Source organism: Cordyceps fumosorosea (genome assembly GCF_001636725.1).
Source record: "Cordyceps fumosorosea ARSEF 2679 chromosome Unknown scaffold_8, whole genome shotgun sequence".
NCBI lineage: Eukaryota > Fungi > Ascomycota > Sordariomycetes > Hypocreales > Cordycipitaceae > Cordyceps > Cordyceps fumosorosea.
In genome coordinates this window covers 950,733-964,135 of record NW_017387308.1, presented here as the reverse complement: position 1 = coordinate 964,135, position 13,403 = coordinate 950,733, and the positions used below count along the sequence as shown (strand labels likewise).

The 13,403-nt window shown below is 52.5% G+C and overlaps 4 protein-coding genes across 4 annotated transcripts; all 4 read left to right on the top strand.

Annotated features, from left to right (window-relative positions):
* Positions 1 to 31: 31 nt before the first annotated feature.
* ISF_04138 (Acyl transferase/acyl hydrolase/lysophospholipase) lies at positions 32 to 1,145 on the top strand (the record flags this gene model as incomplete). Its single annotated transcript, XM_018847744.1, has 3 exons — positions 32 to 120; positions 180 to 443; positions 500 to 1,145. The coding sequence occupies 3 exons, from the start codon at positions 32 to 34 to the stop codon at positions 1,143 to 1,145; spliced, it is 999 nt and encodes a 332-aa protein (XP_018705324.1).
* Positions 1,146 to 2,091: 946 nt separating this feature from the next.
* Positions 2,092 to 4,477, top strand: ISF_04137 (serine/threonine-protein kinase Sgk2; the record flags this gene model as incomplete). Its single annotated transcript, XM_018847743.1, has 3 exons — positions 2,092 to 3,441; positions 3,513 to 4,133; positions 4,199 to 4,477. 3 exons carry the CDS (start codon positions 2,092 to 2,094, stop codon positions 4,475 to 4,477), a joined length of 2,250 nt encoding a protein of 749 aa, XP_018705323.1.
* Positions 4,478 to 11,386: 6,909 nt separating this feature from the next.
* ISF_04136 (Signal transduction histidine kinase, phosphotransfer (Hpt) domain protein) lies at positions 11,387 to 11,860 on the top strand (the record flags this gene model as incomplete). The annotated part of the gene is made up of 2 exons (XM_018847742.1): positions 11,387 to 11,538; positions 11,596 to 11,860. The coding sequence occupies 2 exons, from the start codon at positions 11,387 to 11,389 to the stop codon at positions 11,858 to 11,860; spliced, it is 417 nt and encodes a 138-aa protein (XP_018705322.1).
* A 768-nt stretch (positions 11,861 to 12,628) lies between these two features.
* ISF_04135 (Protein kinase A anchor protein, nuclear localization signal domain protein) lies at positions 12,629 to 13,306 on the top strand (the record flags this gene model as incomplete). Its single annotated transcript, XM_018847741.1, has 1 exon — positions 12,629 to 13,306. The coding sequence occupies one exon, from the start codon at positions 12,629 to 12,631 to the stop codon at positions 13,304 to 13,306; it is 678 nt and encodes a 225-aa protein (XP_018705321.1).
* Between the last annotated feature and the right edge of the window lie 97 nt (positions 13,307 to 13,403).

The following is a 13,403-nucleotide window of genomic DNA, read 5'->3' as shown; positions in this document are numbered from 1 at the left end:
CCTTTCTCAGCTCATCATCCTCGAGAGAATCATGAACCAGATCAAAGTCGATTGGGGATTGAAGGAGGACCCTCTTCCTGCAGATTATTTCGACCTCATCGGAGGCACATCCACAGGAGGGTAAGATGCCATCACCCTCTCCTGGCCTGCCTGGGTCGTTGACATATGGAAACCAACAGCCTCATCGCACTCCTACTTGGCCGTCTGCGTCTATCCGTGCCCGAGGCCCGGACAGAATTCACACGTATTGTACAGCATGTTTTCACGCTCGAGCGCCGCGTCAAGGTCCTCATAAACATCCCTCTTCTGGGGCCTTATGTCAAGAGGGAAATCTTCGACGAGCGGAGACTAGAAGCCGCCGTCAGGCGGGTTCTGGTCGCCCGCTTGGGACAAGGCCGTGGAGACGAAAAGCTGTTTGATCGTAGCGACGGCCGTTGCAGAGTGTAAGGACACGTCACGGTGGGCTGGCATCCACGGTATGCTGATCCTCTTGCAACAGCTTCGTCTGCGCCAAGGTGCTCCAAGTCGCCGACGCCCCGCGCCTGTTTAGGACGTACGATGCCTCTGGGACGGAACCGTCTGACTGCAGGATCTGGGAGGCGTGCCGCGCGACCATGGCCGCGCCGGCCTACTTCAAGGGCATCAACATAGGAGTCGAGAGTGAGCGGGAGACATTTGTTGGCGCCGGATTGGGCTGCAACGATCCGATCCAGGAGGTGTTGGCGGAGGCAAGACGAGTCTTTCCTGCGTACAGGAAAATTGCATGCGCCGTCAGCATCGGAACCGGCACCAAGAGAGCGCCCAAGGCTCGGTCAGGCCTGCCGCTGACGACCAGGCGCAAAGCGATTGAGAGGCTGGAGGCGTTTGCAACGAGTGAGGATGACAAGGCACAGGCGGGTGCTAAGTTTGACAAAGCCTCCGAGGCGTACTTCCGCCTCAATGTCGATGGTTGCCTGGGCAGCGTGGGACTTGAAAATTGGAGGGAGCTGGGGCAGGTCCGGAGCCTCACGACGAGGTATCTTGACCAGAACGAGGTATCGGATCAAATACGAAAAATAGCCAAGGTATTGGTGGCGCAGGACAGTTCAAGCGGTGCTTCCCTCGAGTCATCCCCGAGAGTCCATCGCAGACGTAGGACAGTCTGAGGCTGTCGCAACGGGCTTAACACTGGGCGCAAACCGTCGTGGGAACAAGCCACTGATAAGGATATGATATCATAAAATAAAAAAAATAAAAAAACGAGGCACAAGGCTGACACAAGAGGGCGGGCGCATCTGTGGTGAAGAAATATACCCGGGAGTCATCCGATAGTCGAGCGAGAGCTTGGCCATTCCTCTCTCTGTACTCAAGCTCTTGGTACCTCTCTGATGTACGATTTACATGTAGTTAATTCGAACATGGCAAAGCATCACGGATCATCCCTTTGACAAAAGTTCCGCGCGTTACCCCTGTTTACACTAAAACACCCTAATTTGAATACATTAGAACTCTCTCACTTTAATACTAATAATTCTATAATAAATTTAATAAAAGAAATTATTATAAATATACTTTATATATACTTTCTTTTTTATATTTTAGTATTTCTTATAAATTAATAAAGTTTAAATAAAATACTTCGCTTTTAGTAGTAAATTTACCCCTACTTAGTAAAAAAAAATAGAACTTTTAACTTCTAATATATATATTAATAGTTATATAGTTTTAAAAGAAAAAGTAAATAAGAAGAAAAATAATTTATCCTTTAAATAAATTAATTAGATTAAAGTATTATTTATTTATATATTAAGTATTTAGTTATTATAGGTAGAAAACTATATGCCTTTATTTATAAATTAGTAGAGAAGTACTAAATTAATTAAAACTTTTATTAACCTACTATAGATATTAGTAGTATTTCTTAGTGCAGTTATCTACAGTTTCTATATACTGTGGGGCATAAAAGGTTAGTTGTTTTTTTTAATCTTATAGTAAAATATAAAGTCTTTAAAAATCTATATTAATTTAAATAAATAATAGAAAATTTTATAAAAAGTCCTAAAAGAAGATATTTATCAGGCCCTCTTGTGATTGTGACATACAACTCTCAGCATGGTCCTCACTGAGGATCAAAAGCAGATCATCACCGACCACCCGCTCAATGACTTGCTCGCTGCGCTTCCCACCAAACTACGTCATTTCAAGTTGGAAGACAACGAAGACGACACCAGGCCATGCGACAACCAAGCCTGGCGTGCCGATATCTGCAATCTTTTGGGCATTTTGATGGGCACCACTGCAGCATACCAGCTTCGCACGTCAGATGGACACAGAATCGCCTCGATGCTCATGCACGCCCGCCAGATAGTCGGAACACTACAGCCCTCTCGTTTTCGCTCCCTGATCGACGCCATCGTCGCTGACTGTTCCGACTTGGTCCTTTGGGCCGTAGTCATCAACTTTGTCCAAGGCCTCGACCCCTCGACCCCTGAGAACTCTGCAATTTCCAAACAAGTACCAGCAAAACTCGCAACACCGCTTCCGGCCAGCTCAGCCCATTTATCAGATGGCGAAAACCGCGCAGTTATTGAGGAGAGACTGTTCCACGAGATAGGAGACTCTACACATCGAAATGTCCCTGGCTTCTTCCAGAAGCATTTTAACCCAGCCACCTGGGACAAGCGTCAGAGGCGCATGCTAAAGGACCTTCTTACACACCACGACGGCCATAATTGGGCTGAATTTCCTGATGATCCCTCTGAGAAGCCAGTCTGGAAGTGGCTGACGCAACTTGAGAAAGATTCTATGGCCGGTGCACCATACACCCTGCACACCATGAGGACGGCCACCGAGTTTAAGGACGGTAAAGCCCAAATGGACCTGATGTTTCGCAAGTCGAACGCAAAAAATGATTATAGAGATGTTGTTGTTGTTGTTGTTGTTGTTGGGGAGCATAAGAAGGTCCACAATCCAAGCGACTTCAAAGCAGTCATTCTACAACTTGCGAGATATCTGCGTGGAATATTTAGTGACCAATCTCTGCGTCGCTTTGTACACGCTTTTACCCTATGTGGCGCTATAATGGAACTGTGGGTGTTCGACCGGTCAGGGCTGTATAGCTCTGGCGAGTTTAACATTCACGAGAAGCCCGAGAGATTCGCCTGTGCCCTTGTTGCTTACGCCAGTATGAACAATGATGCCATGGGCCTGGATACATATATTGAGCTCAGAAACAACCATCGCTACCTAACAGCGAAAGATGCTGCAGGTAATGAGAAACGGGTAGAAGTGGCCAAGGGGAAGCTGCTTGTTCGGCAGCGTGCTATTGTGTGTCGAGGAACGACCTGCTACCGAACCACGCGGGGCGTAGCCAAGTTCTCATGGCGCTCTGCGGACAGGCAGCCCTCCGAGGTCAAGCATCTTACTCTAGCTGCAGCGAGAGGTGTTGAAGGAGTGGCCACAGTGCTAGCACAGCACACTGCGAAATCACAAGCATCGCGGATTTGAGAAGCGGCCTGGAACTTTCTGATCAGACGCGACATAAATTCCATTCTGGTCCCGAAGCCGAACCCGGCTCTGCCGGCCTTTCCGACAGCGGATCGAGCAGGAAGCGCCCATCTTCCAACGACGATGGCACTGGCTCGACAAAACGACGCCCCGACAGTCAAAGGCGCCCCCGCCGGCAACCGAGGTCAGGTGCCGGAACTGGCGGCCCGCCGGGTGCAGGATCGGGATCGGAATCGGGCTCGGAATCACCCCACGGATCGAGGCCAAGCGTACATCGAGCCAATCGCGACGTTCTCTACGAGAACCGCATCCTTTCCTGTCTCGTTATCTCGCCTGCTGGACGCGTGGTGAGCGACTTCAACTCTGCACGAGAGCTGCTGGAGGTTCTTCGAGATGCCATCCGGGCGCACCAGTCCCTTCTGATGAAGGGCGGGATCCTCCATCGTGATATTTCATCCAACAACATCATCATCACAGATGCGAGTCAAGGCTTCAAAGGAATGCTAATCGACCTCGACCTGGCCAAGGGCCAGGATCGTGAACGAAGCGGCGCCAGGAATAAAACAGGAACCATGCAGTTTATGGCGATCGAGGTGCTGCTCGGAAAAGACCATCCGTACCAGCACGATTTGGAGTCCTTCTTCTACGTCCTTTTTTGTGGCTGTGCGCGCGCGAATCCTGGAACAAGGAGGCGTTGCTGGACGACGGAGAGATGCCACGTCCCACGAGCCGACTGTGCAAATGGGAGGAGGTTGGGGGGCTCGACCAGATAGCCGATGCTAAGGCGGGAGATATGGCGGGCTACGGACTGAGACGCATCCTGGAAGAGTTCCCGAGGGCGTTTGAGATGGTTAAGCCACTGTGTCTGCGGATTCGAGCGATCCTCTTTGGCGACATGGCGGAACAAAAGATAGGGACACCAGCAGGTGACCCTCTACGACTCTATAATGCAATTCTGGCCGCTTATGACATAGCACTTAGCTCGTTCTAATAGATATTTTATCCATCTCTTCTATCTCTTCTATCTCTTCTATCTCTTCCATCTCTTCTCTTCTATCTCTTCTATCTCTTCTATCTCTTCTATCTCTTCTATCTCTTCTATCTCTTCTATCTCTTCTATCTCTTCCGTCTTATATCCCTTTAATTTCTTGAATTCCCCCTTCTTTATTATTTATCATTTCTTTAGCGCGAATCCATTGTCTAGAAAAGAGATCCTGAGTAACACAATCGGCGTCCAGCCTCCTAGTCAGTAGAGACGTAGTACGAAGAGATGTTCACAAGCGTCTAGGGTGACGAGAACAGGGATGAGCTGATGTTGTCTACCGATACGGTGGAGGCCGTTGGAGCAATATGAAAAAAAATGCATAATGAAGGAGACGCCAATTCCACAAACAGAACCTTTCTGGCGCGCTGCTTGATGCAGTCAAAGGTGGTTATGAAGTGGGAAAGAGGTCTTCCTTGTCGAGACAAAGACGGGAGAGCAACTCCGGCGCTTCTCAGATATACCGGTAGCAAGTTCCACGATGGCATACCGCGGCTTTTACCAAATTGAACTCACAGTGAGCTGGAAAACGGACGGACTGGCAACCGCGAGCTTGCTTGCCAGTGTCGAAATGCCGCTGTTGCCCCCACCCGCGTCGAGCAAATACGTTGTTACGCGTCTCAGCAGTCACTTATTTCTTCCTTCTCCTTCTGGTTCAAAGACTACGTCAGTAGACAGTTTACCCTGCCTCAAGCTGCTGCTCGGTTCGGATGTTGGTTGGGGATCATCCGCAGCCTCGCCGAGGCACGTCGAGGCCGTTTGTGCCGGGCAGCTGATGATGAATTTGGTCGCCTACAAATAACTTCCGTGACCGCCCTTTGCTACATCACAGCCACACCCTAGATTCGCCTTTCGAGAATCGGCCGGCCTTCGTCGCTGGCGTTTCTTCGACCAACCACCAAGCCGCTCATTGCATTGGGCACCAAAGCCACACGGCTACAGTCCCGATTGCCCTCCAATCCGAGTTTTATTTGTTTAAATTAGCAAAAAGCAAAATACCACGCCTGAAAATTTTATCCAATTTGCTCGCGAAACAGTGCCGCGTCAATCCGCGCAAGTTCACAGCTCCGTCGGTTGCGGCCTCGCAATTTGCTCCGCCAACAGGTATGAACGGCATTATACTCAGGTACACGGGCTAGTCATACATAGTCAATATAATCTAGCTATTCTCCAAGTCATCATGAATTAGCTAGAAACCTGAGGCTAGACAGTAGCTCTTGCGCAAGTCCCTACTGTTTTGTTTATCACTCAACGGGCAAAAGTAAATACAAGAAATGGCGGGGCCAATGCGATGTAATCACTAGTGAGACGGACGGCGAGAGAGAAATAGATGGAAAGTATGATCAATTTTTGATTCTTGCTGGCCCGCATCTACTCCTCTCTCCTACAAAGCGCGGGGGGATCATTGTGAGACAAGTAAACGGGACCTCGGAGGCGGAGGCGGAACAGCACCTAGGCCAGATGCGCCTTTTTGCGCAATTCAACCCCTGATAACCCGCACTTCTCACCGGATGCTCAGCAGCTTCGAATTTGGTACGGCAACCGTGCCAGGGCCTGAGGGGCGAGAAAGAGGACATGTAGCAAGGTAGGATTGTTGCGTCGTCGGTTGTTCGGGGCCATGTGCCTGTGCGAAGGGGATGAACCAACAGCCTGGCTGGACAGCGAAAGAAACATCAGATGCGGTGCTCGCAACCGGTTCCCGTGCTTTTTATTTCCGTATTATTTATGCCATTGACTAGCCAATTCTGCGTGCTGTATTACCCGAATCAAATTTCCCAATTTCCCATTACCCGTCTTTCTTGTCGATGGGTCGACTCACAGTGGACAAGGGAAAGCCGAGGGCCCTACAGGGAGCAATCTTCTCGGTCTAATTTGCTTGCTTGCCGAGTTTTGTGGTAACAGCTCCGTGACTTTTTTGCGCCGTTCCTTTACATTTAATTAGTCTGTTCCTTGCCGAGCAGGATCTGTTGCCCGATTTCCAGTTACACCACCTATGAACTCGAGGTCACAGAAAATTGCATCAGTCTGAACGGCACCAGCCGTGGACCAGGCAGTTCAGGCGCCATCACGATCGTCTTATCCACAGAGGGGCTGGCAACAATTGACAGACTGATGAGCAGGGGCTGTTGGGCATCCGGAAATTACATCGACAGACAACAGGCACACACGGGCAGGTAGCTAGGCAGGGCGTGGTCTGTTCGAGGTGGACAACGCACGGGTTTGGCGCACGAGCTTGGAGCTGGATTGAAGGTCGGTGTGCCGATCTCATGCCGCGTCGAGCGAACAACGGTTGGTGATTGTGGGTTTGTGGATGGTGGTGGCGGGCAGAGTTCCCGCATTCTGGAGTCTACAGCGCACGCACAATGACGTAGCGGAGAGAGTCTAGAACGCACCCCGGAAGGAGAGGCAAAAGCAGTGTGAGGGCGCTGTGTAACGACCGGTCAACAACACGATGCAACTGCGCGAATACAGGGAATGTCGGCAGTTTTGCAGTGAGTCGTGAGAGGGAGGCGACAGCGAGGGCGAGAGTGCATTTGGGTGTAAATCCAGCTGTCGCGTGATACAACTGCCCAACGTATACGAGACGGATTAATGGTGGGCAGCAGCATGACGAGCTTGAATGATGCGTGAGCGTGCCTCTGTCATTGGTCTCCAAGGCGCAAGCAAGTTGGCAGGCCTCAGCCCAACAAGCTGCCTGTCGATACAATAGCGGCTTTTATTAGACAGGAGCTGCAATAACGGATCCGTCATCCTTGTGGGTGAGATGTTTAACAGCATAGCACTTACAAAGCTATTACAAGTCAAGGCATCGCCGACAGGATGGGGCTGTCAAGCAGGTTGGTGTGGAGAGAGGCTGTTGCGTGTCGAGTTGGGCTGAGATGGATGGCGCTTTTCAAGTTGGCTTGGGCAGTTGTGTGAGCTGGCGAGAAAAGAGAAAAGTAATCCAAGAGGCTGGCCATCAAGACAGCTAATCAGACTCTTTCTGGGCCGCAAGGGATAGACGTATCTAGGGTCCGATGATGTAACTTCTGGTTGGCGGTGGCCGACCCCTGCTGGCGCGCGAGCCAGTCAGTATGTGCCGCGGCCCCTCCGCGGAAGGGAGGGCATGTGCTTTGGTTCGCAGTTGGCCGGGCTGGTGGCCCTTATTAGAGAAGAGACGGGGGCTGGCTTATAATATGTACTGGTCGAGAAGGCGGTATGGCGCCTTGGCATCTGATTATCAGAATTTGGTCGTGGTCTCAGAATTGCCGTGTGCGGGCGAGCGAGCAACTGGTGAGGATGCAGCAAAATGGGTTTTCAAGTAGTGGAGAGTGCAGAATGCCAAGCATGAACTAATAATGAGCGGTAGGCGGGTGTGGGCGGGTTCATTACGTCGCAGGACCAGTTGAGTTTTCCCTCGTCTTGGTCGATGCTCTCCCGCCGTGAGGTCACTGAGAGCAGTGAGAGGTACAATCCCCCATTTTGGATCCAAGTTCGACTGAGTCCAGACGCTGCCACTGTGGGTGTGGTGTGGAGGATGAGAGACGCTAGGCTGAGTGGTGAGTGGTGAGGAGGGGCAAGCGTCGGGATCAGAGCAACAGAAACGCTTGGGTTATCGGAAGGTGGGAGGATAACGCCGGTTGTACTTGAAGCAGACGATATTGCGACAGCTGGCTCTTGGCCTTTTGTGCTAGGGCAATTGTGTGTTTGCATTTGTCAGACTTGGTTATGTCGGCAATGAAGGTCATGCTAAACCAGGAAGAGCGAGTGTCCATGCCCAAATGCCCCTCTTCTTTTGAGCAAGGAGGGGCAGATCTGTGTGAGTTTTGTGAACGCAGCTAGCTAGCTGGTCAAGCCAAGAGCACGGGAATAGGGTTGATTGAAGCGCTGGGAATCGAAGGGTGCATCGCATCGGCCGAGTCGCTGGAGGAGGGTGGCCCTGGCATGGGCATCGAGGACTGGACCAATGGGAGTGGGTTAAGTAGGGGGCCAGGTTCTTTGGTTTGTCTTGGTCTGTTTTGACGATGGTGGGCATGGAATACCTACCTACCAACGCAAAGCTGCAAAGCATCACAGCAAAGGGTTGGTCCGAGTGTTTGACGCTGGGATTGATGAGGTGTGTGTGTGGCAACAGCAGGACGGACTGTGACGTCGTTTTTGCTTGATGTGCAGATTAGCTTTGGCGCTAGAAAGAGTGACGTGCGTGACGACAGATCTAAGGTGTCGTTGATGAATAGCAATGGTAATACCTTGTGCAAACAAGAGAGCTGGTAGGAGGAGCAGTATGCGGCGAGTCTGCAGACAGATGGATAGGGAAATTGGGTGAGTACATGTGCAGCGGTGGTGTATCGGACCGATGTGGCGCGGAATTTGTGGTGATGGGAAGCGGTGGTGATGGATGAAGATGTGGGCATATCTGGTGGTTGGTGGTCGTTTGCTGCGATGTTGTAGTTGGTTGTCTTCAAGTGGGTTTAAGTGGTGATGACGGGTGGTGGTGGTGATTGATGCCTCTTTATCTGCCTGAGGTATCTATCCGCTGCACGTCGGTACTGTTATATGTAAGTGTTTGGCTCACCGCATGCTGTGCAGCCGGGACGAACGCCCGGAGTGCGACATCGTATACGTAAGAACTTTCTTTTTCCTAAATTTTCTTTCCCCAAGTTTTCGTCTTGTCACACCTTTTCTCTCTTTACTTTTTCCCTCTACGGTAAACGGGTTGGTGGATTTTTGAATGGTTTCTGATGCTGACCTGCATGGCAGCCTCAGTGGAGGCGATGAGGGCCAAGATCCGCTGAGCCCACTGAATTAGTGGTATTTGGGGGTCTTTTGGGGTCTTTTGGGGCATTGGCTTGGAAAGATGGGCACTGAAGCGCCTAACTCGTCCACTAACCGGCTCAGATTGTCCGCCAAACGGCCTAGATTGACTCTTGAAGAGCCCCGATTGTCCACTGTAATCAGTGTAGGGCGCAATGAAGCTCTTTCTTCCTGTGCCAAAAAAAGCACAGCTTCAGCCTAATCAAATTACTCCGTTATGCCTTCTTTTCTTTCCAAGCAATTTACATCATCCACCCACTCGCCAGCCATCTCCTCATCCTCCTCCACCCAGCTCTTCATCACCTTTGTCCATTCGTCCATCCAACAAGCCATCTCCGTCCATCCACATCCTTGACCTCGCTAGCACTGCTGGTCCCTGCAAGGGTGCCTGTTATTCTATTCTTCTTTTCTCATCTCGCTCTCCTTCCACCGCACCGGGTTCCCACCCCTCCTTTCTCCTACGCCTCTCGCCAAAGCTTCCCCGCCACGTTTGTCCCCAGCAAAAAGCAAAAAGCAAAAAAACGCAGTGACAGAGCACTGCGACAATCATCGTCGAAAGCTCCTGTCCCATCCAATTTCAACTTGGTCTCGCCTACTAGTTATTTCGCCAACACCTCTCGTTAAAATCGGCTAGTGCCGCTGCACCCTTTTTCCCTTTCAGCCCCTCCATCGTCATCTCCCGACAACAGAAATCGACACCAAAGAGACGAGAGTACGACAAAGCAGGCTCCCTTGCTCCCCTCCGCGTCTGCGTCCACATCCACGGCACCACTCGCACATCCTTGACTCCTGCTGCATCCTACCTGTCTTGTCTCTCGACTCCCCTTGACCAGCAAGGATCCGCCAGCCTCCCGGAACGCTTCCGTACATGCATATAACATCTTGATATTCGCACACTTTTACACAAACGGTAAGCAATTCTCAAAAATGACACTTGCCAGCGATGTTTTCCTGTCGCCCACCCCCCTCTCTTGCTCTCTGCCCTTCCCCCTGGCTGTTCTCTCATTGCCCCTCCCGTACTCGTCTCTTCTACCGAGTATGGAGGGCTGTTCGGCCTGTTCGGCCTGTTCGGCCTCGTCGTCTCCTATCCTTTTTGGTGTTGCGTTGCTCCAACCTCGTACCGCTCTGCCGGTGCGATGCTGTGCGATGCGCCATGACCTTACCTTCCTTGGCTGGCTGGCCTTGCTTGCGCCCGTTTCACGGCCCTCCATCTTGCGCCCGCTCGCTTTGCGCCTCGCCTTGCCGTCGCCTAACCGCCCGCGTTGCGATACCCCCGCGGTCCTGCCACCACGCACAAGCACCAAGCCCGCCAGCTTGCCAGCAGCTCCTCTGGGCTGACACAGACTTTCCTGTGTTCTGGATACGAATAAGCTACATCATGTACTAGGCATCGTCCTACCTCTCTGTCGCAGTGACGCATGCTGCAACGCATGTAGGCCTTGTCTGGCCTGGCTGGCTGGTCATCCTGATGCAGACATGGCTGCAGCCTCCACGTCCACGCCCAACCGTACCAACCATACCAGACAGTACCCAGCCATATCAGCCATACAAGGAAGCCATGCAAACCGTCCCATCCATCCGTCACAAGCGTCAACGGCCACCCACGCCCGCACCCGCACGCACCTCTGACTCCGGCTCCGTCGTCTGGCCTCGCCTCGTCTCGCTGCCCCGCGGCTCGAACCCGGTGGCGGAAGACCCCTGCTCCATACATATACACCACTCCCTGCCCCTGCCGCTCCCGCTCCCGCCCTCTTTCTACCCTACTTCATGCTTTCCTCCACATCTTGCTCGCTTCACTTCTGCCACCTCAGATTTCATCTTTCAGTTTTTAAGCCTATTGCCTCGCTTTCCATGCTTTCTCTTGCCCCCCAACGCTCTGCCGTCTCGCCCTCCTCGTCTTCCTACCCGCCCACCTACCCCTGCTCCGAAAGCTGCGCCTGTACCAACATGCCAGCTGAGGACGGTGAAGATGATGTTGGTTCCTGCAACAAGCGCCTCTCGGGGTATGCCGCATGCCCCACGCAATGTTGCTGACTCTCGGCGCTCTAGTACACTGACGACGAAATGGAGATTGACCTCGGAGATGCGGTGGACATGCCCACATTCAGTCAAATCTTAGAGATGGACGAGCCCGGCGATCGCGAATTTTCTTCGTCCATTGTCTTTGGATTCTTCGACCAAGTCGAAGAGACATTTGCTTCCATGGATAAGGCCGTGTGAGTAGCTACCGACCCTGACTGCTCCAGGCGCGCGACGACTGACATGCGCAACAGCGAAGCCAAGAACCTCGAGGAGCTCTCATCGCTTGGCCACTTTCTCAAAGGTTCTTCAGCTACCCTTGGCCTCGTTCGAGTACGTGACGGATGCGAAAAGATTCAGCGCTTCGGGAAGCTCGAAAACGAGGACGGCTCATCAGAACCCGACGCCGAGCTGTGCCTAGAGCGCATCAAGGAAGCCCTCGCCACCGTAAAGACAGACTACCAGGCTGCCGAAATAAAACTTCGCGAATTTTACAAGGAAGATGGCCAGGCGGCCTAAATCTCGCCACCTGCACGGCCTGAAAACCGTGGAGCCGTGTGCCTGCATCCGCCCGGAAAATCGATTTGCTACTAGCGACATGACTACGAGCGCTACCGGCGCATTGGCACGAACAGCGTTGGACAACTATGGCAGGATTGAATGCACAATCCCAGAGCATGGCATCAAACGGATGTCGCATGCGCTATACCGGACGCTTGTACAGATTAGACAAACAAGATCGGGGAGGACGGGGACGAGTTGGTTGGATACGAATAGCCAGCGTGGTTCGCTGCATGACATTGGGGGCGCTATTTGGAATACCACGTTTGCATCGGCAGAATTTCCAAAAGGAAACTGCTTTCATGAGTCAAAGACATTATCTTGAGTTCTTGCTTTTTTTTTGTGCCTGGTTGAAGCTGACTGCCCACTAAGCAAATGGTGAGGGAGTAAGGGACTGCGTGGACGGTGCGCATAATTGGATAGAAGCGAATTCTGTTCGTACTCTGCTCTCCTACTTGAGACGAAATTCCCCCGGCCCAAATTCCCATCGCTATAAATATCTGAAGAATGGCTGCGCTGTTGATCTTGAAATGCATGGCGTGCCTGGAGCCTAACCAACCTAGGCTTCTTTCCTCATGACTCCCCGCCCGTTCCCCAACTCCTTTGCCACATCAGCGCCATTCAGCACGCATTTTTATTCACGTATTCGTCCAAGTTTTTTTTATTTCTTTATCCTGTACTTTCCTCTTACCCATCCAATCTCCACTCCCGTCAACGCAAAAGAAAATGGCAGCTCGTCGGGCTGCACGGGCACGGGCACGGGCGCCTGCACGCCCGACGCACTTTCTCTGCATCCCCCTCTTGCGGCGGCAACTCGCGCACAACGTCGCTGCCTTTCGCGCCGACGTGACCAACATCAACTCCGCCGCGCCGCTGCCGCCATCCGCGGTGCGACCGCCGGGCACGATGCACATCACTCTCGGCGTGATGAACCTCGCGGAGCCGGCTCGTCTGGAGCGAGCGCTGGAGTTACTGCGACAGCAGCAACGGCAACGGCAACGGCAAAGCAGGCTGTGTCTGACGCTGAAGGGGCTGCGCGCGATGCAGGATCCGGCCGCCACGGGGGTGCTGTACGCGCCGCCGGCGGATGTTGAAGGACAGGCGGCGGGTGGGCTGCGGGCGTACTGCGAGGCGGTGAGGCGCGCGTTCATCGAGGAAGGGCTGATGGAGCCGGACGGCAGGCCGTTCGTGCTGCACGCGACGGTGGTGAACACGGCGCACGTGAAGAGGGGGCGAGGGGAGAGGTTGATGCTGGATGCGAGGGGGTTGTTGGAGGAGTACGCGGAGCATGTCTGGCTGGACAGGCATGAGGTAAGGAGTCTGGCGATTTGTAGGATGGGTGCGCAGCCGAAGGGGACGGAGGGGGATGAGGCGTATGAGGTGGTGGAGGAGGTGAGAGTGTGAGGCAAAGGGGGGATGTTGGTTTGCCTGTGCTTCAGAATGAAGGGTGATTCGGCAACAGGGACAGCAATACGGAAGGCATTGCCATATTGGTCATGGG